Genomic DNA, 27,832 nt, shown 5'->3' on the forward strand with positions numbered 1-27,832 from the left:
CCCTCCTTCCTTCCTTTCTTCCTCCCTCCTTCTTTCCTTCCTCCTTTCCTTCTTTCTTCTGTCCTTCTTTCCTTCCCTCCTTACTTCCTTTCTTCCTTCCTCCCTCCTTCCTTCTTTCCTTCCTCCCTTCCTTCTTTCCTCTGTCCTTCTTTCCTTCCTTCCTCCCTACCTCTTTTCCTTTATCCCTCCCTTCCCTCCTTTTCTTCATTCTTCCTCCCTCCCTTCCTTCTTTCCTTCCTTCCCTCATTTTCTTCCTTCTTCCTCCCTCCCTTCCTTCCTTCTTCCTCCCTTCCTTCCTTCCTTCCTTCCTTCCTTCCTTCCTTCCTTCCTTCCTTCCTTCCTTCCTCCCTCCCTTCCTTCCTTGACTCGAGGACAACAGGAGGGTTAAGCTGCTCCACCATAAAAGATGTCAGTATGCTCGATATGAACTAATTCATACACATCTAAAGACAAAAGTTTTCATATCTGTTCTGAACGGCAGTATTTGAAGGTGGGTTTAAAAGCTGGCCCTCACAAAGAGGAGGGGAGACACAGTAATCTGTCAGACTGAGAGAGAATGACGATCACTTTCGGACGGTCTCTTCTTGAAAGCCTTGCACTTGGTTGTCCACATGAGAAATGACAGAAATCGTTGTCACACCCAGCCTTCGGTTTCACCTTCAAACACCTGGTGGATCTGCTACAGACTGCATGAAGTGAGCATTGTATCTGATGGCTGGTTTCTGAAAGTTAATTCAGATGCTGCTCGACCATCCAGAAAGCACTTTGGTTGAAACATAATGACACATTTACGACCATACTCAAGAATGCCTCAGCAGTGGCTTATATTTATGTAGTTATACCAAAGTAATTACTAGTCTCTCATATGTAAATAGCATTCACATCAACATCCAAGTCATAATCACAACTGGGGAAACTCATTTTCTGAATTCTTCAATAATATATGAGAGACTTAGAAATTAACATTATAGTGGTGCCTAAAAAAACAAGCACGGACACCTCACGCCTACAAGAGTCTGCTATGAAATGTAATTAAAGCTTCACTTAATTGACATATTTATGTTGTAAATGTAATGTATATTAAACTCTGTGGTCAAACACCTGTCTTGAATTTTCCATGACATGAACAAGTCGTAAATATGGCAAGCTTTCTCAACAAGAGTAGGAATTTCTGGCACAACTTCACCTACTTTCGGGGCGAATGGAGAAAGAAAGAAGTTTAAAGTGGTCACAACTTCAGCAACACTTGTAGTATGAAGACGGACTTCATCATGAAATCAACACATTTCATCATGTGGCCTAAAGCAGTCTTGCTGCAGATGTTCCCACTTCAAACTTTCTCTACCATCTGTATGAACGTGGCATGGACTTAGGAGTCTTGGGATTAACCTGGTGACTTGAGGTCATGAGCCCCTGTAACCTTTAGGACACTGCTGGCCAATACACATCTCCCAGGGCTGAACTGGAAACTGCCCAGTAAAACCACCCAAGCTTCACTGTGGACTATATGCATTGCTGAAAGGCACGTCATTAACGCTTGCCTCTCTTCCTCCAGTTTTCCCACACAGCACAGGGAGTGAAACAATCTTCACCCGGGTGGTTGAACCTCTGGGGATCTCAGCTCAATCAGCAACATGTAAACCACTTTGTTTGTGTAGCTTATATGATAATGTGAAATCCAGAGTGAAAAAACAACAAAAAGAGATTTAAATAATGGTTTGAACTAAATGTGATGTGTTTAATTTGTTCGTTACCTAATTTTTGCAAGAAATGTCAAGTTTCATATCACTGATGAATGTGTGGCCTTGTGGCTTCCTTGTCAAACAAATAAGTGTAGTTTATTTCACCAGAGTATGCACTCACTCACCATACTGCTTTGCAGGCAGATTTGAGTTCATGTATTAGAAAGAAAGAATGAAAACATTAGGACTTCAACTATTGATTGTTTTCATTTTTGATTAATCTGCTGACTGTCCTGATTAATCCATTCATAACATCACATAATACTGAAAAATACAAGCCAAGATGTCGTCTTCAAATGTCTTGTGTTGTCCAATCAACCGTACAAAACCCCAAAATATTCAACTTATAAGAATATATGAAAACAGAAAAGAAAAAAATCTTTGCATTATTTGCAAGCTGGAGCCAGCAAACATTTGGCATTTCATTCATTAAAGAATGACTAAAACAATGAATAGACTGTCAATTATTTTTCTGTTGTTTGTGCGGATTGAGATTGATTCTTTTTTTCTTTTTTTTTTTATAATTGCAGATCTAGAAAACACAATTAGTCAGTTGAGTTTGTTGATCAAGTGAACTGGAATCAACTGACAGATTAATTATTCTTTTGGAAAACAAGCTTTTTCACTTTATAATTAAGATTTAACACCCCAAACTTTTTTCACCTCAGTGAGGGAAAAATATCTAATTAATGCATGTGTTAGAAAATTATGGAAATGTAGACTAGATGAAGATATTAAAAAATGGGTTCACTGTCTAAAGTCTAACAAGACACAGCAGGCTGTGGTTTTACGTGCAAAGACAGCCACAAATTACAGCACTTTCCTGGTATTCCCTCCCCTAAATTCAGCTGTTACTGTCTGCAATGTGCTCCCAGTGACCCAGCCTCTCATGGCATTGTATCTGACAAACAGTCCTTCCTCTAAACATCGCCTAAATTTGTCTCTGCCCTTTTCACACAGAGGAGAGATGACGGCACGGCAGGCCGCAGCAGATGGCGAAAAAGGCTCCCTATTTTCACAGACTGCTAATTAGAGCCCTGACCACATCTCACCTTTAATGCCAGCCACAGACTGCTTTTAGTGCAATTAGCCTAATGGGCCCCTGGCCTGTGAATAGCCTGTAATGTTTAGTCCGGGCCAAAAGCTGCATTGGTGTTGATGTATGTCAAAATAAGGACAAGAGGGGTCTAATGCACCTCAGATCCATTTATCACCGCAGCCAATATGAGGATGAGACTGTAACCATGATCACCCAGAGAAACTATTTAATTAGATGCATTAATAATTGAACTAATTAGCTCCCATGTGTCTCACAAATGAAGAGGGAACCCAGCGCTTCACTTGCACCTCATCAGCTGATTAATTAGTCTGTTGATCGTTAGCTGTCTTGACGGCCTATATGCGATCAGATGAGAGGGCGGATAATGAGAGAATAGTCAGTCGATGGTGCTGGTTAATTAGGGTGACCTGATCCAGGGGCCATGTTAGAACAGTTGTTTATGCCACAGCGTCTAATGAGGAGGATTTAGGGCTGGATGATCTATTTGGAAGCAGGCTGCAGTGTTGTTTATGGACTGGGGTGAGTAGCTGCTGGCCTTGAAACCCCCATTGAAAATCACTATAATCCACTATAATGTTCCAATAATCTATCTACAGGGACTAACAATGTGTATGTAGTGCTCAATATTAACTTTAGATAATGACTTTACCATACTTTCTGCTATTTTGATTCTTAAATCCTCAATATAGAGACTTACAGTGAGTTTCAAGGCTGTTTTGTATTCCTATAAAAAGGACTCACTTTCTGTGGTACGTCTAATAGTGAGTTTATCTGTTCTACATCTCATATATTCATATTTCAATAGGCTAATAGTCTTTGAGCCTAATAATCAGTATGATGCTGTGTGGTAAAACTACATTTAAATATAAATTGAAGGCACATCTGTTTGCTGTTGCCTTTAATTAAAATTTAATGCTGCACTTCACAAGTTTTATAAGTTCCTTTATGCTGCCTTTTTTCTCTCCTTTACTTTTTTTTAAATCTAATTGCATGCTGTTCTATTAATTTTTAATCTTTATTGTCCTTGTATTCTTTTGGATTTGTAAAGCACATTGAATTCCCTTGTGTATGAAATGTGGTACATAAATAAAAGTGACAGTATATTCCTATAATATTCCTACCGGGACTTCAGTTCAGATCTTTATTTTCCCTCAAGAGGAAATTTTGTTTGAAGCAAGGCAGCATAAAAACACAAAACCATGAAAACAAACCCAATAAAAACAAACCTACGGTAAGATATTAAAAATTCCTTTGCCAAACAAGTCGAACAATAACTATGTACGTTAGAAGTGAGGTCAATAGTTAAAATAAAATAAGATCGCAAACAAATAGGGTGCTAAGCTGTGTGAGGAATAGAGAGGCAGTTTATAGCACATTAGAATTAAAGGCACTTACTGCACACGCTTCTTGGCATCTTCTGTCTCTGACCAAAGGGCAGGACGTCAAGTTTCCTAAGGAGAGGATGGCCTAAATTTAATGGGACGGATTCAGCTTTTCTTGCTGTTATACAGATCTGACAGAGAATGCCATTTATCGCTGATAATTTAGCTTGCTGTCTTAACAATGTCTCAACATTTAAGTCCCAAAATTGAAATCTTGTACATTTAACATACTTACATACATTTGAGAGCTGTAAAAACACCATATACACATTTCTGCTAGGTGGACTTTTCTTAATGTGACGCTGAATATAAAAAATAGAAATAAAATGCATCATTTTGTTTAACTTTTGTGCAGCTGATACACATTTTTATAATGCAAATGTCCAAACTTGACTTGTTTTTAGAACATACTTCAAAATCAGCATTCAAACATGTTGTATTCTTTATATTCTATAACATAATAATAGTGATTTTAAATGTCTTTTTTTCTATAAATAAATAAAATACACTCTTCATTAAGGTTGAATCAAACATGTATTAATGACTGATGGGTTATTTATAAATGTGAATTGGTGTAGAAACTAATAATGAGTTAGAATATGAACAGTATGTAAGGGTAAAATATAATCAGTCTATACATGTCTCCTGCATTACTGGTGTCTTTAAAGTCTTCTGTAGTAGTCATGAAGCAGATTCGTAAAGCCCCGTGATCTGTGCAAATTTTTTGCTCAAGGTGAAACATTTTCAACCTGGGGAAAATGTGCGTGTCCTTGCATCTTTTTGATGTTTTAATCACATATAAGGAATATAAAGGTCTACTCAGTTCATAGTATAACTGCTTTATAGTATTTTAACATAAAAGCCTCTTGACTTTTTTTTTTACTACATTATATTTTATTTTTAACCTCAAAGTCAAGAGGTTGTGATATGTAGTACAAGCTAACTGAACAGTGTTCCCATACGTACTCAGTGACGTCTGCCTTACACAGAACTACTCTCCTGAGAGTTACAATTTTAATCAATGTCATTACTCTTTGGAGCAAAAATAAACTAATGTGCCCAAACTGTATCTGTTACATCGGATAGAGATACTGAATTCAAGTGCAGACACTTTGGGAAGCCTGGGTTGGTAATTGGGAAACTAGGAAGCAGGGAACTGGGAGCTGAGGCTTGGGTAGATAGCTGGAGTACTGGGGCTTGGGCTGGAAGCTGGGAGTCTGAGGCTGAGGCCTGGGCTGGAAACTGGGAAGAGTGGGAATCCAGGGCAGGGAAGCAGGGCTGAAAAGACGAGGGGCCGGAGTCAGAGCATACGGAACTGCACGAGAGAGGGAACGGGGTTAGGCGTGGGAAAGCAGGTTACAACAGGCAGGAAACTGGATAAATGCAGGTTGAGTAGCTTGAAGCATGGTAACACAACGATCTGGAAGGGTGATAGTGGCAGAACTGGGTATTTGTAGAGAGCTTGATAACAGTGATGAGGTGCAGCTGGTGTGGCTCTGCTCTGACTCCAGCACACCTGTCTCCACTCACATAATCAGAGACACACGCACACACAAACACACACACACACACACACAGAGAGAGAGGGAGCCAATGGGAGAGTGGCAGCAGATTAGGGAGACACAGGATTATAACAGTGACGAAGGCAAATGTCATCCAGTGCAATGCTGTAGCTCATTGACGTGTTTTTGAAATCATTTTTGGACAACAACTGAGGTATACAGCACAGATGAATAATACATATCAGGCTTTGGTTTGTAAGTAGATCAGTTCATTGTTGCTTTTGGCTTTGGAAAATGAGATTTGATGACAGAAAAATATAGAAAATTGCCAGCTTTATTATAAACCTTTAATATGTATCTACTTAACATATAGATCCACTACTATGACAGAAGAGCTACTATTAAATGTTTTTTAATCCTATACATTCCTATAACATCCCTATAATTATCCGAGAGCATTCCTGAAAAGACCTGTAATGTAGCTCTTGGGAGTTTATAGTGATCTTTAATTGCTTTATGGTATTTTTATGGTGTCTCTTATGCAGTATATCATCCTTGTACTACTGAGTTTGTAATGACTTTATAGCTACTTTATACTCATTTAACTACCACCAGTATTAAAGAGACAGATAACTGCTTGTTTTTGTAGTGTTTTTACATATTATAATAGCCTAATATTCCTATAATTAACCTATATTCCTGAAGAGACCTGTAATGTAGCTCTATTGAGTTTATAGTGATCTTTAATTGCTTTATGGTATTTTTATGATGTCTCTTATGCAGTATATCATCCTTTTACTACAGAGTTTGTAATTACTTTATAGCTAAATATATTCTAATAATGTTCCTTTAATATTCCTTTTAGTTAAGTGAATTCTATAATGCATTCATATAAGAGGGTCCAGCTTCTCAAGGCTAAAAAAAAAGTAAACATATGAAGGATACACACACGCACACACATACACACACTTACTGGCGCGCGCGCGCAGTCCCGCACGCGCACAAGGAGCTGCATCTGCCGTGCTGAAAAGCCACAGCTTTGACTACAGGGCGCCCTGGAGATAATTGGTGTCCTTGGAGTTGAATAAGCTCATTCTAAAACACCTCAGGCCCGGGCTGTCCTGGTGTGTGACTGTCTATTGAATAATTGATTCAGAGAGGGAGGGGGCGGTTACTATCAGATCTGAGCATAATGACTTTATATAATTAGCACGCAGCATTGAAAAAACCATTTGACTGTGGGAGTTTTTTTTTTTTTTTTTTGCAGCCAGAGAGAGAGAGAGAGAGAGAGAGAGAGAGAGAGAGAGAGAGAGAGAGAGAGAGAGAGAGAGAGAGAGAGAGAGAGAGAGAGAGAGAGAGAGAGAGACTCAGTCAGAGCAGCAGAGCTCATTTGAGAGGAGCAGCCGCAGCCTTTACATACACAGAAATGCTTATGCTCTGACATCAGCCCAGATAAGGCTCAGCCACTCTTCATTTGAGGACATCTCTCCTGTCGGCAAGGTGATCCCAGGTCCGTGCACGCTGTTTTCCTCCATCCACTGGCTTTTTTTCTTCTTCTTCTTTTTTTCTTTCTTAACGCCTCAGACGCAGAAAGCGACTCTATGGTCCGTGTCTCTCTCCGTGGACAATGAGGAGCGGAGCTGAAGTTTTTGAGCGACTCCGCGTTGACAGTGTAATCTAGTGTCAAACCCTCTCTTTGTTCATTAGTGTTATCTTGCACGCAGGAGAAAACCTGGGTGGCATTTCTCCTGTAGTTGGATTTGTTGTCGTTTGCCAGAAGGATGGTGCTGGACAAGGAGGAGAGTGAGTACAGATGAACTGAGATACGTTTACTGTCTGCTGTGTGCACTGATATGAATACATATTTCCTCTTTTTTTAACTTTATGTTCATTATAAAAGAAGGCGAAGAGAGATATTGTAGGATCAGGAAGGATTGTAAGCAACTAAAATGAAACACTGCAGACAGTTTGACAATTAAAACAATTCACAGTCAACTCTGTGAAATACTTTAATGAAGATTAAGAATGAGGCTGACTGTTTTCTAGTCCTTCATAGCAGAAAACCACTGAACTTGAAGCTTATTTGTCTGCCTAATGATCACTTTACTGATACTCTAGGCATTTTTGCCCAAGATAATTGTATAATATTCCAATATGGGCACATATTTGTAGTAATTGTTGCTTTAAGGTGACCTACGTGGTTATTGTTTAAAGGAATAGACATCACTGTAATTTACTGGCATTTATTGTAGTGTCTGTGACATTCAGCAATGAATTTATAATGATTAAATGTTTCTTTCTGGCATCTTTTATCTCTTGAGTGTTTTGTATTTTCTCTGTATTTGCTTTTCTTTACACACATTTACTAACAACTGTCTCTGTTTCTGTCCTCGTCATTATTTTCTACCTGTTGGACTGTTTCCTGCCAGGTGTGTCTCTCGTGTCCCTCCAATCCAGAGAGAAGCCGAGAGGCTGCGCTGGCTGCAACGGGAAGATCAGGGACCGCTTCATGCTGCAGGCGTTGGACAGGTACTGGCATGAGGACTGTCTGAAGTGTGCCTGCTGTGACTGCCGCCTGGGCCGCGTGGGCTCCACCCTCTACACCCGGGCCAACCTCATCCTCTGCCGCAGGGACTACCTGAGGTAAGGCTGCCAAAGATGGATAGGGAGTGTCAAAGGGGAAAGATAAACGTTCACATTATATGTCTTTTATAAAGGTTTTGGCATCTTTGATACAAATGGAGAACTGTTGTTGTAATTAGAGCTTATGTGAAGAATTTTTTGTATGTCAAATAAACAAAAGGTTAAAAGAATGAGCATCCAAGTAAAATAATGATAATGGTTTTCGGAGAAACAGGACTGCTATGGGAACAGAGACGTTTATTTGCTTGAAACAATTCAGGAATTTGAGTGGGCAAAGTGTGGGTTTGTGACTTCCCCGAGGACAGACGTGGGCATGAGATACGATTCCTTTGCTATCAAGGCTCATTAGCAGTGCCTGAAAAAATGTACAAACACATGACTGCATGTGCTATAAAAACACACAAAAGCCAAACTCAGGAAGTCAATACAAACAGCCAAATTGTACTTCACAAATCAACTGTTTTCTGCCTCGAAACTTGACGACTCAGAAGCTGCGACACGTTCCTTACAAAAGCCCATAATCAGAACCTTATTGACCGAGTATGTTGACACGTTTGAGGAATTTCACTCTCACTTCCAGTAGCTCTCCTACACACAGTGCAAAGAAGAGAACACATTTACAGCCCATTAATCACAATTACCTCATTAAATAGATAGAATATGAGTCCAAGCATGTTTTATCTATGTTTGGGTGTTACTTGAATCTGCTTTGAGTCATCATGTTGGATGCTGTTGATACATACTTTTCTGCTTTTCCACTGTACTAATAGTAATAATACTTTCTTGTGAACTTATTTGAAAGTAGAGAGAGTTACAAGAGCTGTAGTCAACTCAAGAAAGCAACAGTCAACTTTAACAGTGAGTTTACACAGTTTAAAATGAACAGTTTTTAATATAACAGAATAAGTATGTTTTAAGTCTTTTTAAAAGAAATACACTGAAAGTCAGTACAGTGGATAGTATCTTTAAGTTTTTAATGAACATTTAATGAACACTTTTATGCCAATTTTACTTTACTTATCAGACAATAAACAGTTAAAAGCAAGAGGAATGAGAGGATGGAGCAACAGAGAAAACAGATGTGAACATTTGGTAATGCAGAAATATGCAAAACCAAGATGAGGGGGCTTCACTGAGTCACAGTTATACCAGGAGAGGAATTAATCATTAAAATTTGCTTCCTTTTTTTGTGCTTTCTCATCAACTAAATGTAAAGCTAGAGCCAGCAGCCGGTTAGCTTAGCTTAGCATATATAACTGGATGCAGGGGGAAACAGGTATAACTCTGTCTGAATGTAACTAAATCTGCCTACCAGCGCCTCTAACGCTCATTAATTATTAGAACTTGTTACGATCAAGGTGTGAAAACAACCATTTTAAGCTGTTTTACGAGGGGTTATGTGCCGGGCTATTTCATGCAGAGAATTTGTTGAGAAGACAAATACCACTCTGACGTCTTCACTCTAATTATGTAGGTAAAGCCAGCTGCCAGTTAGCATAGCTTAGCATAAAGACTGAAAATACTGGCCCTGTCTAATGGCAATTTGCAGTTTTACAAGGAGTTATGTGTTATGTTATGTAAGACCAGTAACTTTCTAAAGTCTCTGCTCCCAGCCATGAAATCGCCCGGCACATAACCCCTCGTAAAGTGGCAAATTGTCGTTTTTACACCTTAGCTGTAACGAGATATAACGTTATAATTAGTGAGCTTTTGCTGGTAGGCAGATTTTGTTACCTCTAGACAGACCCAAAGGTGCTAGCTGTTTCCTCTTGTTTCCAGTCTTAAATGTTACTAACCAGCTGTTGGCTCCAGCAGCATATTAAGTGGTGTCGATCTTCTCATCTAACTCTTGGCAATGAAACAAGTAAGCATATTTCCCAAAATGTTAAGCTACAGCTTCAATTACATTGCTCCAAATCAAGGAAACCCCATACTCAAGTGTCTCTAAGCCTTTCTCTGCTATGTAATAGAGTAAGGAGTTTATATAGAAACACTTAACAGACTATAAAGCACTTCAAACACTCATTCTGAACTCTCCAGATAAAGATAAATGTTTCAGATTGCTTGAACAACTCCTTTTAAAATCCTTCGACTGGTTATTAATCACCAGATGTCTCGTGCCCGTGATGCACAATGAGTATATAAGTAAGTAGCCTATGTTTTAAATATACTTGGATTTTAAACAGGTTTCAACCTTTACAATCTTTTGACCATGAATCTCGATGACACCGCTTCTAAACAGACTTAAACCTGGTTCAAACAGCTCCTCTGAGAGCTATATACCCCTGATTTTCCTGCCTGAAATAACGACGTCTGGTGTCAGGTCAGCAGGAGAACTCCTGATATCTCAGCCACATTGCTGAACTCATGTGTTAGTCTCATGTACAATCCAGCTGGATTTGGTTGGAGCTAAGTCTCTCATTAGCTGTGCTGCACTTAAGAGACCAAAACCCCTTTTGACAGTTAAATTGGCTAGATTGCCTCCTGTTTTCCTCATCATTGCGAGGGTGCAGACCAAAAGCCTTTGAAGAGCAGGATTAAAACCATGTGATTTCTTTTAATTGGACCATTAGTAGAGAATTAGCATTGAGCTTCGTACTCTCGTTAAGAAGGAAAAAAAAACCCACCAGGTGCCTGCTCAGGACTCAGGCTCGTTAGATCAGAACATTCTGTTAATTAGGACTCGCTTTTGTTCCTGCGTTGGTCACTCGTTTGATGACGTTTTTCATTTGTTGACTGAAGCTCTGGGATACTCATGCTTGACGCTTTTCTCCCTCCCTCTGACCCGATGTCGTTTTTTCATAACGATTCCTCCCAAACCTCCTTTTCTGTTTGGCCTCTAATGGAATATGGAAATCAACAGCAGCCGCTTATCCTCATGTGTGTCAGGCAGGCCGTTATGTTCGTTCTTCTAGAGGTGAATAAGAGGTGAGGCAATCTGCGGCTGGTCAGCACTGAGTCACATAGCATTTAAAACAACACAGGGTTTGTTTTCAGGTAGTTTGAGGACACGGTTCAAATGTTGCTGGATGAATTGTTATTTTCACAGTGTAATAAATTGACTCTCAAGTACTTTCCTCAAACGTCAGTGTAATGATGGGGGAAAAAACACCCATCTAGTTCTTAAAGTAAGTGACATTTTCATATAAATTGTGGCATTTTCATATCAGGGAATCTCTGAGATTCTGCAGATTTAATGCAGTGGTGAAACAAGTTATATCCAGCTCGTGAAAGCTTTTATATTTAATGTTCTGAACACTAAGTGGCTGCTGAGCTGCAGCTCTTATGTGGCAAAAATGTCTCAACAAATGAAGTCTCCTGAAGCAGCAGCAGCAGCAGCAGCAGCAGTAGATTGATAAAATAAAGAAAAAAGAAGTAACTCTGTCTTCACACCACGCTGGCAGAAAACAAAGAACATTGTTTCAATGAAGTTAACGCCATTATTCAGGGATCGTTACCTGCCCTGATAAGCCTTTAATCACACTATATACACCAGTGGGAAAAGGAGGCTAAATTAGCTTTTTTCACTTTAATTGTGACCTTGCTCACATTCCTTTTTTAACTCTTCAGCTTTGATTGATTTATTTTTCAAGGAATAAATAAGGGACAAATTAGGAGCCTACTGGCAACTAATAAACAGCTGATAAGTAGCTTGGGAATGATTCTCAATGTAGGACTAAATAGTAGATTTTTAAAAAGGTACTTGAGTACAGACTTTGAGAAACTATGTCAATTAAACTGTATGTGATGATTTGCTCTTAGATATCTGTAAATCTATAGGTACAATGCACCACTCGACTTTAGAGCATAAATATCGTAACAAATACGTTTAGTGCTGCTAAATTTTTTGCAGGGAACACTTGACCAGACAGTATATACATTCAAAGATATATAGGAAGTGGATTTTATTTACAATAGTGGCTGTAAAGAATTGTTGACACCCTTTTATAGAAGTGCTAAAATAATTGAATCAATTTGTTGATGGACATAAAGTTAACCAGCAACTATTTTAATGACTGATGAATTATGTCATTTTTCAACCAACATGTCTAGATTTAGCCTCTAAAATGTCAGCATGTGCTGCTTTTCTTTGTCATCTATGGTAGTAAACTGTAAAGTGTCTTTCTTCTGTCATAATCATAATTACAACTACGAGGCTGATTTAATGTTTTGTCTCACTTGGCAGCATCTCTATAATTTGATGTGAGTGCTGCATTATTAGGGGCAGAAATAGTTACAGGAAATGATTGTCGCTCTAAAACAGAGATTATTAAAGTCATTATTTTCATGAGCAACATCCGTGACACTCAGAGTCGGGGGCCTGTTGAACTAAGTACTAGTTTTTAGGCTTGTCCTCCCTTTATTTTAGGCTACCCCCCCTCCCTTTTAGCTCTTGTCTGAAATGCATCTAAGTGGGTCCAGACTACAGGTCTGCTTGTCGCCCTCCTTCTCTCTGCAGGCTCTTTGGGGTGACGGGGAACTGTGCAGCCTGCAGTAAGCTGATCCCTGCCTTTGAGATGGTGATGAGAGCCAGAGACAACGTCTACCATTTAGACTGCTTCGCCTGTCAGCTCTGCCGCCAGAGGTAAGATTAGGGGAGCAATTAGCCGGGGAGATCAAATTCAGTTGACTTATCTGGGAGGTGTACAAGTGCACTCTAGAAGGTGAACTCGTTGGTCATTATGAGCGTATTACCAACGCATTGTAATCAGAATGTGATGAAATTTTTACTGCGCAGGCTGAAAACCTCAAGGGGTTAAAGACTTTGTATATCACTTGGATAGTTAATCAGGCAGCAATCATGCAAGATTAATTTTCTGATTACCATAGCAGTGTGTATGCTGAAAATATGCCTGAAATGCTCCTTTGGGACCTCATGATTCACTTCAGCTCATGCGAGACCCAAGACCCAGTTCCATATTTTTATGTCTCTCCGCAGATTTTGCGTGGGAGACAAGTTTTTCCTCAAGAACAACATGATCCTGTGCCAGCTGGACTATGAAGGAGGTCATCTTAACGGCAGCACTGAGAGGCAGCCTCAATAAGAGGTAATATTCTGATGTCGATGAATTACAGTCCTCGACAGCCGTTCTGACAGTTGGAACTAAACCATGCGCTCAGATATCTGGAAGGTATACAAGTGAACTCAGAAGCTCATCCCAAATATGACCATATGTAGACATTAGACTTCCAACCAGGGGCGCCTGACACTAGCAAGAGAATCCATGCTAAGATATGTTTCAGAATATTATCTCTGAAAAGGTCTGTATTAAGACATTTAGCATGGTTGGATAAACACGTCTCCAATTCAGAGGACAGCTTAAGCAAAATGGATTGCTGTCTGATAATTGGGAAATGACTTAAAGGTGCAGTGTGTAGAATTTAGTAGCATCTAGCAGAAATGGACTATAATTGTCATAGATTTGTTTTAATTAGTGTATAATCCCCTAAAACTAAGAACTGTTCTATTTTCCTTAGCTTAGAATGAACCTTTTATATCAATAAAGGTAGCAGGTCCCCATGTTTTTACAGTAGCCCACAGTGGACAAACAAAACACTGGCTTTAGAGAGGGTCTATCGTGTTATTCATGATGTGGCCACTGTCGGATCTCCTACACACTTGTAAAAGGAGGTTGAAGGGGAGGCATTATCAGTTGGTTGCAACCTCACCACCAGATGCCACTAAATGCTACACCCTGGGCCTTTAATACATTTGAATATCTTTTCATTTTAAGAAATTTGAGAGCCAAATTTGTCAACGTATCCACCACCCTTTATAAAACTGCTGATTTACTTTTGAACCAAACTGGTTGTTGGTGTGGTTGCCAAATATGACTAGACTAGAGACTTAAACCTATACTAGCGTAGATATTAGTAAGACGTTTAATGTGCTAGAAGTCTTGTTTTATACTGACATGTAAAAAGAAAGTCGCTTACAATGGCAAACAAGCTCTGATTGACTGTATAACTCCTGTCAGAAGACCAAGTTAGTAACGAGCTGGTGAAGAAAATCAAACAGCAGCTAACCTGCAGGATGTCAACATGTTATCTGCCAAAACTTCATAACATGATAATATGCCGGAGTCATGTTGTTAAGAAGTTCTTCTGTCCCCTATTGGCCAAAAAATGGATGAGCGCAGCTTTAAAAGTCATCGTATTAAGTCACAAGTCACAGCTTATAGATCGAGGAGGATCAAGCAAAAACATTCATGCTGAGGGATCACAACATCATTTTTAGAATTTATCTAAATCGAAAAACAGAAACCTGCATCATTTCCTGTGCAATTCCACAACTCTGTAATGAGAAGCACTTCTGAAGAGCCTCAGTTGAAGCTAAATGCTACATCCTGTAGGAGTCGTCCACAACGCCAGGAAAAGGTCAACTTTCCACTCTAGAAAATACATACCAAATGATTTAGAATACACAGTCATCCTATAAAGGTAGAGAATGTCTTTTCCCCACTGTCTGAGATTTTGAACATGTGTCCTCAACAATGGGAATCATTGATAAGTTCACAGCTCATTCATGTTTCTGGCTTGGCTGGTCGACTGAACCTGCTGCTGCTTTCCTCCACTTACTGAGCTCAGTCAGTCCAGAGAGACACAACTACATGAGAGCACATTCACTCAGGAATATTGGCAACAGCTCAAAAAGTTACAAGATTGTCTGTGAGGCACTTAAAAAAAAGCTGAAGAGGTCTTAAAGGTGCAGTGTGTAAATTTTAGTGGCATCCAGCAGTGAGGTTAGAGATTGCAACTGACTGAATACCTCTTCCATCCCCCTCTCCCTCTAAACATGTGGGAGAACGGACAGTGAAAACAAAAAAGTTCTCTCTAGAGCCAGTGTTTAGTTTGTCTGGTCTGGGCTACTGTAGAAACATGGCGGCTTCCGTGGAAGAGGACCTGCTCCCTTTATAGATATAAAGGGCTCATTCCAAGTTAACAAAAACACAATGATTGTTATTTTCAGGTGATTATACACTGATTAAAAACATTATATTTAATTTCTGCCAAGTCTATTCTGCTAGATGCCATTAAATTCTACACACTACACCTTTAAAAGTCACCAAACAAACAATGCTGGTTATTCTCAGGCACAGTGGTTAGCATACTAACCAATTAGCACTAAATAAAGTACAGTTGTGGCTGATGGGAATGTTGTGCAGGTAATACAAGTGTGACCTTTGTGACACATTACTTAAGTTTACCATACTAATTCATGTTGATTTACAGAATTTTTAGAGAACTATTGCTACAAAATTACGTTTATTTTTTATTTAATTGTTATATCGTAATTTACAATCACATCAACTACAGAAACAAGTAGGCAAAACAGTCCAAAAGCAAATACTCTTTTCTGTCACCTCGTGTAACTTCATCACTTCAATCAAGAACATATTTGTTCTCGTCACCTGGTTGTTACATTTCATTTTCAGTGAATTTCAGTATTTCTGCATAATTTCTGTTGTAGTTATAACATTAGGAAGGTAATGGATTAAAGCTTCAAGGGCAAAATCAAAATTGTGTTTTGGAAAGCTGTGAGTGAGGTTTCGAATTGTTTCCTGTCTTGTACATTTGCTTAACAAGAGTGTGGCCAAATGATTTTACCGTCATTGTAGTTTTTAATCAGACTGCAGTGGTGAAGACAAACACCTTTAACTGCAAGTTGTGTGGCTGCCTGCACGTTTGCACAGGTCTGTAGTCTAAATCCTGCGGGACCAGACTTTCCTTTATCGAGCCTCTTGAAGGGCGTGTGAGCCGTTGTTGGCTGCGGGGGCAGATGGGTCGGTCGAGTGAAGGTTGAAAGCAAGTGCAACAAATACCACAGAATCCACAATTATGAAGGATCTGCCCCAGTTCAAAAACATTCCCTAAAGCCATCAGCAGCACAACCTACCATTAAGATACTAACAGTAAAACTGCAGCTCATAAAATACATAACACCGCACTGGACACTAGATGGACTCTGGAAGAGTTTTAACTTTGGTTGGTTTTAGGTCATCCAGAGTTCATGTTAAAACAACTTTGAACATCAGGAGATCACTTTATTTTTTCAAAAGTCAAAAATGTGATCATTTGGAGGCCTAACACATGCGGCTTTAATCCATTTTATTGTTAACTGAGGCGAGAAACGAGGTGTCTTTTAAACATGTGCCTCCTATTTAGTTTGGATTGTTTTAAAATGGGAGGCCTCTTTAGAAATGTGGCTTCAACTCTCTCTATAATTTTGATAAAATGGCTACAGTGAAGGCATGTTTGCCTTCCAAAATGCTCTAACTCTTTATAACGGTTTCCCAAGACTCAAATAGATTTGTTGATGTTGGATTTTTTTGGAGATTTATTTCAACATTTGTCAAAGACCTTACATAAATGTGACCACTGGACCAGTGCTTTTTATACAGTATGGATGTTTTTCTTGGTTTTCGCCCTTCGTGAATTATATATTTGTGTATCTGACATGCTGTTCATGCCAAACGTGGATGATATGTGAGATAAATTTAATGAAATGAAATGAAGCCATATTTGACAAATTGCCTTTTGATTTTTGGTCACACAACACTCCTGTAAAAGATAAGATAAAAAAAGAAATACTAGTAGTAAAATGCTAATTTTATCATTTGCCGATAAAGGAAGTGGTGCTGAGAACAAGTCTTAACTCATCATAAAGGTTAAAAAATATGAGTTTGCTGATACATTAAGTGGAAGAGACGTTTTTCTCTCGCTTAACTGTGTTAGACATTTTTATTGTGGTTTAAAAGGCATCAGGCAACAATGTGAGCTCATTATTATCTATGCCGTATAAAAATGTGCTCCAAGGCACACAGTGTGTATAATTGAAGGGATTTAAGGCTTCTTGGTGCACATAAAAGAGTTTAAATCCTCAAAGAGATTATCAAAATTTGGAGAATGTGGTTTAACTTTCTCATAAAGTCAGTGTTAGATTACTAGTGAAAGGTACATCTAGCATTGTACTTGATTTTATATGTTTATATGTTTGTCTGTCTCCAAATATTTTATGATTTCCCTTCTAACCCCAAACCCAACCCCAGGTCTAAAAACCCCAGTCAATAAATAACTTTATTCAAACTGGAGGAAATAGTGCATTTATTGAGGACTACTTTCAGATTAATACATGTTGCTGCTCTATTGAGTGTTTCCAGCAGCAAGATGATGTATTTGGGATCGATTAATCATAAACTACAGTACGTGTGTTCATGGTAATGAAGGGACATGTCACCCAGTGCAATGGTGTGTGTCATTGATTGAAAAAAAGACAGAAGATTAAGATACAGTATATTAGACTTTGGCTATTGTTTAAATATCAATTCACAGATGTTTTTTTTTTTTTTAGAAATATTGAATATCATGAGATTGATCCTTTAAAGCTTTTGTAGGACCTTTGCATCATATTTTTAGTATAGTATTTCATTTGTCTTTAAAAGATTTATTAAAATTCAGATTTATTACTTTTTACCAAAAGATGTAAAAATAAAATAAAATTTTACTGTGAGTCTTTGCTGGTAGCCAATAATGCAACCATTTAGTCATAATGCAGCACCACAATTTATTACAAGACATATCACTTTTCTGTTATTGTACCACAATTAGTGGCTATATAAAGCTGATCATATGTTTTTATTGAGCCCCCAAAACCTCAAAAACACACAGAGTGACCTGCAGCTGCTGCATATTTTCTTTCTTCTCTCTGCAGATGAGGAACAGGACGACTGTGAGCCAGTTGGACTATGAAAGAAGTAGCTCACAGAAGCACAGTCCTCATCAGCTTCCTGTTTCAGACTGAACCAGCATGTGTGGAAAAAACAACACGGATGGGACACATTTCCAGCAGCCTGTGTTTGAACTCTTTAACATGGAGCTGCTCGGTTAAATTATATTTCTGATCAGTTGGACTAGAGGTCCACCAGGACGGACTGAAACGACAAGGAGGACGTTGTCTAAGGGACAGAGCACTTAATGTGGACTGTGATGAAACATAGAGCAACTAGTGTTTGCAAATAATCCGTAGAGTCTGTTCACCAAACTTGAAACAGTAGATGGATGGAGTGAAGCCAGTCAGGCCACAAAAATCATCAACCGAGTCATCCATCACAGACAAAAATACTAAGTTGTCTTTTTAACCTTCCCTGTGATCGTCAAATCGCTCTGGCAGTCGCTGAGCTGTCTTTGTGGTGAACTCCACCCACCTGGCATGCAGGAAGCCCTAAAACAAACTGACACATCTTTTCAAATATTATTTGGTTCAGTTCAACAACTGTGGAGGATCAACTTGATCTCTTCGTCTCTGAAGACAGAACGGAACAGCGTTGGACTTCAAGCCGGCTGTTGTTGTGTTTTTACTCTGATACCAAGCTGTTTTTTTTTCTTGAATGAATAAACTGAATGTTAATTTCAGTGTGATAATTATTTATGTCTGTGTGCTCAGATTATGTCAATCTCAACGTTTCATTTCATAAAAGAAAAGAAGGCTTAGTTACTGTGAAGCTACTGTACATGATCAGGCTAATCTTTGGTATGAAGGTATCAAATGTTATCAAGTTAAAACAGACATTTCACATTTAATCTCCATTTTTGGTCAACATACCCACAACAAAACCAGTGATCCATGTTTGAAGATATGTTGCCATTTTAAACAGCATGATCAGTGATTGATTTGACTCAACATGGTGTTAGAGTAAAACAATCAGACATGAGATTTAAAAAAATGTAATGATTCCTGTGGAGAAAATGGCATGCTGCATCACAGTGAGAGATTTCAACATGAAGAAAATTGAATAAAACTTAGAATATAGCTAATGGATGTGCTGACATGCTATGCAAAGGGTGGTAATTGTCAGATGATGGGGCAACAATTTAAGGCAGTATTACATGCAATAAATTAACACATTTTATGATCAGACACATTGAAGCTGAAACACAAAACAACTAAAACTTGAAATAAGTATACCTTCTGTTCTACTTGTGACTTGCTTTACGGCCTCATCAACTGTGACTTGAATGTACCACCTGCTCAGGTAAGCATGAGGACTGCTAAAAAGGAGCAACAGAAACACTGAAAACCTGAATATGAGAGCAAAAAGTTTTAACTACTTTACAGATCCACTAAAGTTTTGCAGTCTATAGCTGTTTTGTTTCACCTCTCTCTGTTGTCTCTTTACAAACGTTATAAATAGGTTCACACCACTATTAAACAGGCAACATTTTAGACATAGAAATTATATATGTTGGCAAAGATAATTCCTTTTATGTTTTATTAACACTGACATTGTGCAAACAAAAAAATTGGATAGAATTTTTTGTTCTGAGTAAGTGAGATCATTTGCAATTTTCTTTAAGTCCATCTCCACTGAAATATGTGTTTTTCTTCTTGTTTGAGCTTGTTTGAGCTTCACTGTGCAGAGTCTGTTTTCACACTGATCTGCTGAAGGTGGAACGTTCCTCTGTGCTCCATGAAAATGTTACAAAGTTTTTAAAGAGCGAGCCTACGGCCTTGATTTGTGATATCACAACTAGTTTAGAGGTCAATCCTGCTTCAATATTCAGCTTATGAAAGTGTGATGTGGAAACTTGAATCGTCCAGTGCACAAACACTGACAGTGGCCTTTCAGTGAGAGTTGGAAAAAAAATTCAAATTCTTATTCAAAACCCTGACACAGCCGCAACTGAAAAGCTCTCGCCTACCTGAACTCCCTTATTCAGGTCTACGCTCCCTCCCACTGACTACACTACACTACACTAACTAATGAAAGGTGCCTGGTACAACCACCACAACAAGGCCCTGAGTTACTATCCAGACTCTTCTCTTCTGTAGTTTCCTAGTGGTGGAACAAGTTACCAAACTAAATCCGACCTGCAGAGTCCCTCCCAATCTTTAGGAAAAGACTAAAGACCCAACTCTCAGTCTATCTGCAAATGGACTGAAAAAAATCTACCTATATGCACTCTATGCATTGCCTCTGTGCAATGCCTTTTCGGCACCTACATCCTACTGGACTCTAACTATAGCTTTATGACACTTAACTCTCTCCTGACTAAATCCTGCTTGTGTTGTATCAACCCTCAAAGTCGCTTTGCATAAAAGTGTCTGTAAAATGAAACTGAAACTGTAAATTACAGGAGACATCTTGTGTCCAGCAGTTAAACTTCTGGGATGAAAAATATCTTCATATTCATTGATTCTGTAATTTTTTTTAATGAGGGAGAAGGAGTAGATGCAATTTTAAGGATTTTAACAATGGTATAATTTGGACATTTTTGAGGGGAAAATCATATCAGACACACATTATTGCTCCAAGCAGAGTATTTAAGATATGATAAGACAAGATGTACATTTATTGATCCCCCTTAGAAGAAATTCAAATTGACACAGTAAGGAAAAAAGGTAGCAGTGTAGGGGTGAAAGTGATAAAAATGAAAAAAATATACAGTAAACAATCTCTGTGTCAATAAATCTGCAATATATAAATGTTCCTGAGATTAAATCCATGTGTGCAATGTATGGTAGGGATCTTCATCACATTTATCAGCCTGTAGTACTCTAGCATTGAAATGAAAGAATATGGTATTTTGGCGCCACATGGTGGTGAAATGTATCAGTTGCAGCTTTGGCTCACTTCCGTTCGCAATGTTTTTTATCCTAGGATGGCGAAGTCATGACCCGCCTTACTTTGCCTTTGATTGGCTAGTGCTCGTTGCCTTCGTTGGTTAGTTTTTAGGATGAGGGATGTGATTGGTTAGAGTAAGAGAGTAGGGCAATCAGATGCAGAGGAGGGCGGGTCATGCCTTCGCCATCCTAGGAAATATAATCGTACCTTTCTAATCAACAAGGAAGTTCAGCCGATGGATGAGAAGCGACCTGCTCCTGTCTTCTCCACAGTCTCACCCTGAACATATCCAGCTGTTTGTTGTTGTTTTTTCTACGTGCATCTGTTGGCATGGCGATGTCAACATTTCAGAAGGTGACCCTCGCGACGTGTCTCGTGCTGTGCGTCGCGTTGCTGCTCCCCAAAATGCTGCTCTCTCGCGGGAAGAAGGATGCTGAGCGGCCGGAGGGTGCGTCACCTTTAAGGGGTTTCTCTTTGTGGTTCAGATGGCTCCAGCTCGGTGTTTGGTGGCCTTTCTGATAGACGGTTAAAGCTTTTCATTTATAAGCTCATGCATGTTGTGATATAATGTTTATGTTTTATGTATTTGAAGCCAAAAATGTGCACAGTGCATCCCAGGGGCATCAGCGTCCACTGCAGTTACATTCTCCTCCCTGAAGAGGGCGCTTAAAACACTATGAGTCTATTTTAATCCACATTTATCAATAAATTAGACATAAATGGAATGAATTAAAGAGTTATTAAGCTATATATACATTTATTATGTTCATATGAATTTTATCAAATCATGTTTAAATACGTCATATATCTTTCTTAAGAAATAGTATAAATATATATATATATAAATAAAAACAATTCAGTTTGAATTTTATATTATTACTATCATTTTTGTTTAATTTTTTAGCAGATTCTTTCTTTTAAAATGTTTGTTGTTATCTATCTATCTATCTATCTATCTATCTATCTATCTATCTATCTATCTATCTATCTATCTATCTATCTATCTATCTATCTATACACCTGATAATCAAATACAATAAAAATCAACCTCTTGTTTTTTTAAAAATAAATTAAACGCATAAAAAAACAACAATTGCAAGCACAACTGTATTTGGCCTCTGTATAAAATACCAAAGGAAAATTTAGTGGTGGTTTGGTCGTGCAGTAGTTAACACTGTTGCCCTACATCAAGAGGGCTTTGGGTTCAAACACACCGGCCAGCTGGGGCCCTTCATGTTCTCCCTGTGCCTGGGTGGGTAATATCTGTCAACTCCCACAGACCAAAAACATGCACGTTAGGTAAATTAGTGACTCTAAATATCCCATAGGTGTGAATGCTTGTCTCTATCTGTGAAATATATTAGCCCTGTGACTGACTGGCGACTGTCCAGACCCTGGACTCCAGGGTGTACACTTCCTCTTATCCTTACCTGACATTGGCTCCAGCTCCTCTGTGACCCTCTAGAGGATTAGTGGTAAAGAAAATGGATGGAGGACAGTTTAGTTTATAATTCACCATAATATTGTCACATAATAATTTCCAGAGCCCCACATGAATCTTATAAATCACATACATTCTTCATATATATATATTCATTTAGTACTTCTAATTCAGAGTGTTTGACTGTCTGCTGTCAGTCATGTTGTAAATCGTGTCTTCGCCTTCCTGCACATACAGGTCGCTTCCCTCCGATGATGCACCGTCAGGCGGTCCCAGAGGGACGAAGCCAGAGGGCCGCAAGCTCCAGATCTCACAACCCCGAGGCCAGGGCCAAGGGGACGGGGACGGGGACAGGGACGGGAACGGGACTAGGAGGAGCTGGCAAATCCAATCTGGCAGGACAGATCATCCCTGTGTACGGCTTCGGGATCTTACTCTACATTCTCTACATACTGTTCAAGGTGAAACACTGAAGGATCCGTAACAGCTGCTGAATGAGACACTGTGAAGACTGAAGCGGTGTAGAAAGGAGAGAAGTTTCAATCCAATAATGTGTTAACAGTCCTGAATTTAAAGATTTTACATTATATTCAGATGCATTTTGGAGTAAAACCTGCTCACAAAGTATTAACAATTAACAATATTTTACGTAAAGAAAAGAAGAATGATGTTTGGCAGACATGAACTTGAGGTTTTCAGTACTTTGAACACAGACACATTGTACGTTTGTATTTTGAGTTTTAACCCTGATATCGTCTCTCTGTTAGATCACGTCGAAGGGAAACAACAAGCCGTCAGAGGGAAGGTTTCCTACAGTTCGATCAGAGAACACGAAGAGAAAGATCAGTGAGTATCATTCATCATCAACAGCTGACTACCTTACATCTATTTTCCTTAAATGTACATGCATCGTAGCCTCTTGAACAAACCTTTAGCTGTTCAATAGACACAAATGCACTTTTGATGACATCTAACTCTTGTTTTTCTTTAGTTATTCTAAGTTTCTTTGAACAAAAGCATCTGCCAAATGGATGTAATGTAATGTAATTTTCTGAACACTGCAGCACTGTAGCTGTAACTTTTATAAAAAAAATCTTACTCATTATTATCCAATGCAGTTAGAAAAATAAAAAAGGTCCAGTGATAAAAAAACATAACTCTGAAAGGCGATGAGATTAGACTGAAATCATGATTTGAGTGCAAATAAAATGAACATAAGGGCAAATATAATAAACAAAGATTGTTGGTTTTGATGTAATAAAACCGCAAAGTTGTCATTATAAAAGATTATATGGGTAAAACCTTTTAGAAAAAAACGTCCACTTTCCTGAGCTCATGAAACAAAGACCATCAGCTTTAAAATAAATGAAAGCTTTTCTGTAGCTCTTTGTGTTCAGTACATCACATCTGCATTAACTCTCATGTAGCCTCAATGGCTGACAAGCACATTTATCTTCATTGTGCATTAACGTAATGAGAAATAAATTAATGTTGGTTGTTTTCTGGCATATTGATTCCTATTAATCATCAGAAAATGAATGGTGACAAGTCATATATATTTTCTAATGACCACAGCCTCTTATACTTGTGTGTGGCTTTCAAATTTGTACTTTTGAGCTCAGCTTGTGTCTAAATCTCTGAACAAAGTGAGAAACAAACTGCACATATTAGTCTAGACGTCAATTTCACTCCTGTTCAAAACAAACTTTTTTCTCTGCAGTCACAGAGAACTTTTTTAAAAATGTGTTCTTCTTGATTTTCTTCGAACTCTTCGCCCTCCAGCTGATTTCGAGTTGGCCCAGCTGCAGGAGAAGCTGCGGGAAACAGAGCTGGTGATGGAGAAAATTGTTTCCAACGCCCACCACAGCCCTGACAGGTGGGTGTGTGCCTTTTATGAATGACTCATTTCATCAGTCAACCCTCTCCCTCTGTTTTCCTGTCAGGAGTGATTCGATTGAACCCATTTGTTGATTTAATTACAATAATCTATTCCACACAAAACACTCCCATAAACTAAAGTACGAACGCAGAGTTAATTTCCTCTTCTCGTGCTGTTCTTCTATTTGTTCTCTCACTTTCATATAATGATCTGTTATGCAGTTTGCTTTTAACATTTTCATGTGTTATCCTTTTATTATTCTGATTCTTGTTATTTATGGTTTAAAAAAAGGTTAATTCATGTTATTATTAGTTAGTCCTGTGGCGCAATCTAGCCTGTATTTGGAATTTGTGAAAGTATTTGTTCTTTCGAAAGCGCTGACAGTATCCTAACAAATATTTAGCTGTTTTGTTAATAAAAAAAGTTGAAATAGATCAACTCCCAAAACTGCCACATTGTACTCAATTCTACATAAATAAAGAAGCAAAGAAATTTGCTGAAAAAAAGAGTTAAATCTGTAAATCTACGGTAGAAAAAAGGGACCAATAACAGCTGTCATTACAGACTTTTATATATTCCACAGTTTAAGAAATTATAAGGATGTGTTCGAGTTTTCAGGAGTGTTCATTTTTCTGTGGGTGCTGCAGGGTGAAGGGCGTGACGGCGGACCAGGAGGAGAATCTCCTGCAGCAGCTGACGGAGATAACTCGGGTGATGCAGGAGGGCCAGCTGATGGAGGGGATGCCGCCACAGAAGAAGGCCCAAGACAGCTGGGAAGGTCAGGCCAGTCTGTTTGAGATATATACATTCAGTTTATATGGATAATACTGCAGCACATGATCTATATCTAAGGTAGTAAAGTAGTGTGCTGTTTATTTAGTGAAGTGAAACAAAAGCTGTGGAGATCCAGGTGGTGGATTCATTTAGTAATGTCTACAACTTTTAAAGCCACAGACTGGAGTTCACTTCCTGTTTCAGTTTTTCAGTTTCAGACCCACAATTAGTCTCTTGCTTCTTTAACTTCACCATTTTTTTCACCTTCAAGGATAAGCTTGGTGATTTTTGTTGACTTATCTGATCACAAACCAACAATGAATTGATCCTGACTTCGAATTATTGTAAAGCCAAAGCCTGATATATCTTATTCCTCTGTGCAGTAGACCTCTATTGTTGCCCAAAAACTATTAAAAACACTTAAGTGACACTTTCCTTCAGCCTGAAGAGTTTGGGCATGCTAGTTTTTTTCGAAATGGCTGAAAACAGCGATCACGTTCTCAGTCTCCGGAGAGTAGTTCTTTGTACGATCGAACATAGATTGTATTCCCACATCTTTAAAATTTTATGAAGTTAGTGTTAGAAAATTAAGTGCTATGTACCTGGTTGTGGAAATGCCCGGACCACAAGAAGCCAAGAAGCCTGTGTTACACCGTCAGAGACCAGAGGCAGTAAAGAATCTAAGTTTTGACCTTTAAGTTATATCAGTGCTTACAACCCAGACTGAGGTAACGTTAGTGCCTGGTTCGTTGCCCCCAGTCTCTCCCTCTCAGCACGTCTCTGCTGTATTTCTTCGTCTGAATACTTCTATGAATCAGTCACATTCCACCATTTCTTCTTGCGTGCGTCAGACGTATATTCGTACTTGTCGTATCGATCAGACTCTGACTCAGACATTGTAAATTTCTCAAAGAACTTCTTAAAATGATTTACTGCCTGCTTACCAGCCAGTGTTTCACTGTTACAACGGCACAAAAACACTTTCACTCGACTATTTTTTATATGTTTGGTCATGCAGTTGTGAGCGGAGACAGTTTTACATTTTTTCTTTTTTGGTGTTTTCAGTCACTTGGTTGATTCTGTGATCTAACAATTACATTTTAGATGCATAAAACAACCAAATTCATCTTTTTTTCATCATGTTTGCTTTGTCTTCTAGCTTTTAATTTCTTAATTTGGGGCTTTTCTACAGCTGACTCACAAGTATTTAAGTGCAACAGCGAGGAAATGTAGAGATTTACAGTTGCTTGCAGCTGCACTAATATAATAACATCATTTTCTACCAAAAAAATAAAGGCGACAAGACGTTCTTTATATAGTTTTATCTTTCGTAAGCATCTTTTAGAAGTCTGCAAGTTAATTTTAATTAACTATAAAATTAAAATATGTGCCCGCAACCCTCTAGAGGAGACCCAGGGGCAGACTCAGAACATGCTGGAGGGATTACTTATCTCTCCTGGCCTGGGAACGCCTTGGGATCCCTCAGAAGGAGCTGGAGTTCGTTGCCGGGGAGAAAGATGTCTGGGTTTCCTTACTCAGCCTAATGCTACTACAACTCAATCTTGGATAAGCACTGGAAAATGCATGGATGGATACAATTATGTACTGACATGAAACCATCTAAACACTTGGAGAACACATGATTTGTAGTTTATGGGTCAAATACAACTTTCAGCTACTGCAGTAACAAGAAGCAGCCTTATATATATTGATTTGACATTTTAGTGGTATCACAAGTCGAAGAGTCAGAGCACTGATTGCCATAACATGCTGTAGATGTGTAGTTTAAAGAAATGCTGCTCATTAAATGTCTCTAACTTTACTCACAGATTATCCGGAGGAGCCTCAGCAGTACTGGGAAGAACATTCCAACTGCTGCTGTCAGCACGGCCAGCAGCACCACGGCCCACAGTCAGAGACAGAGGCTGAGAAGACAGACACTGAAGGGGCCGACCTGGTGGAAAACATACCTGCAGATGTTACAAGTGGAGGAGAAGCTGAAGAAGAGGAGAGTCTGAGTACAGATGCTGTGACAGAATTTACAGCAGGAGGTGAGGAGGATGTGGAGACAGAGGCTGATTTAGGCGTGAATGAGAGCGAGAACTTGGATGAACGTAAGGAAGCAGGCAGGAAAATCGATCTGGGCGTCCCAGAAGAGGACCTGGCGGGGGTCCTGAAGGAGCTGGAGCTCACGTTGAAGATGACGACCATGATGGAGCAGGAGAAGATCGAGGACCTCACCCGGCCGGAGGAGACACAACCTGCCAGCAGCACGGTCAGACGGAGGAACAAGAGGAGGAGAGCAAAGAAAGACTCACACTAGACTGCTTTTAACCTTAAAACCTGGGCCTGGTTTCTGTGGGCAGCTTTTTGTAATCCGGACTGATTAGAATACATGGACGGTAGCATGAAAGATGGTGATCGCATGAAAATGAGTGACCAGCCTGGTTTATCTTTACTTGAAGTACATAAGTGAGAACGTTTTAAGGCAATGTTTGTAAACTGGTCAATGTACGTCACGAGATAAATTTCATTAATTAGCTGCTAAAGGAAAAACTACACTGTACGTTAGAGCTGCAACGATTACTCCAGAGATTCTCAAAGTGGGGTCCAAGGTCCTTTAGGGAGTTGCAGGGGGTCCTGAGAAAAAAAAGGGGGTAATTTGTTTTCACTGTAATTTGATCCATAAGTAACACAATGACTATTTCACAGTTACTAAAATAAAACATCTAAGAGCAAAAATCTTCTCAGAAATGGGACCTTTGGACAAGATCTTATCAAATAGG

At 39.0% G+C, this 27,832-nt stretch overlaps 2 protein-coding genes across 2 annotated transcripts; both read left to right on the forward strand.

Annotated features, from left to right (window-relative positions):
• The first annotated feature begins 7,404 nt into the window (after window positions 1-7,404).
• On the forward strand, window positions 7,405-18,736 carry LOC133981599 (rhombotin-1-like). The gene is made up of 5 exons (XM_062420375.1): window positions 7,405-7,489; window positions 8,116-8,329; window positions 12,789-12,914; window positions 13,269-13,377; window positions 18,042-18,736. Exons 1-4 carry the CDS (start codon window positions 7,468-7,470, stop codon window positions 13,372-13,374), a joined length of 468 nt encoding a protein of 155 aa, XP_062276359.1. The 5' UTR covers window positions 7,405-7,467; the 3' UTR covers window positions 13,375-13,377; window positions 18,042-18,736.
• Window positions 18,737-21,282: 2,546 nt separating this feature from the next.
• On the forward strand, window positions 21,283-27,369 carry ric3b (RIC3 acetylcholine receptor chaperone b). The gene is made up of 6 exons (XM_062420813.1): window positions 21,283-21,400; window positions 22,631-22,854; window positions 23,161-23,239; window positions 24,176-24,269; window positions 24,920-25,050; window positions 26,876-27,369. The coding sequence occupies exons 1-6, from the start codon at window positions 21,283-21,285 to the stop codon at window positions 27,367-27,369; spliced, it is 1,140 nt and encodes a 379-aa protein (XP_062276797.1).
• The last annotated feature ends 463 nt before the right edge of the window (window positions 27,370-27,832 follow it).

Source organism: Scomber scombrus, chromosome 6 (genome assembly GCF_963691925.1).
Source record: "Scomber scombrus chromosome 6, fScoSco1.1, whole genome shotgun sequence".
Lineage (NCBI taxonomy): Eukaryota > Metazoa > Chordata > Actinopteri > Scombriformes > Scombridae > Scomber > Scomber scombrus.

What these genes read in the sequence shown, in the direction of transcription:
- ric3b (XM_062420813.1), top strand. Translation starts at nt 21,283, where the DNA reads ATGGCGATGTCAACATTTCAGAAGGTGACCCTCGCGACGTGTCTCGTG. An exon ending in GGATGCTGAGCGGCCGGAGG is followed by an intron (nt 21,401 to 22,630) that starts GTGCGTCACCTT and finishes CTGCACATACAG; the next exon opens with GTCGCTTCCCTCCGATGATG. An exon ending in GAACACGAAGAGAAAGATCA is followed by an intron (nt 23,240 to 24,175) that starts GTGAGTATCATT and finishes TTCGCCCTCCAG; the next exon opens with CTGATTTCGAGTTGGCCCAG.
- LOC133981599 (XM_062420375.1), top strand. Translation starts at nt 7,468, where the DNA reads ATGGTGCTGGACAAGGAGGAGA. An exon ending in GGTGCTGGACAAGGAGGAGA is followed by an intron (nt 7,490 to 8,115) that starts GTGAGTACAGAT and finishes GTTTCCTGCCAG; the next exon opens with GTGTGTCTCTCGTGTCCCTC. An exon ending in TGTCAGCTCTGCCGCCAGAG is followed by an intron (nt 12,915 to 13,268) that starts GTAAGATTAGGG and finishes GTCTCTCCGCAG; the next exon opens with ATTTTGCGTGGGAGACAAGT.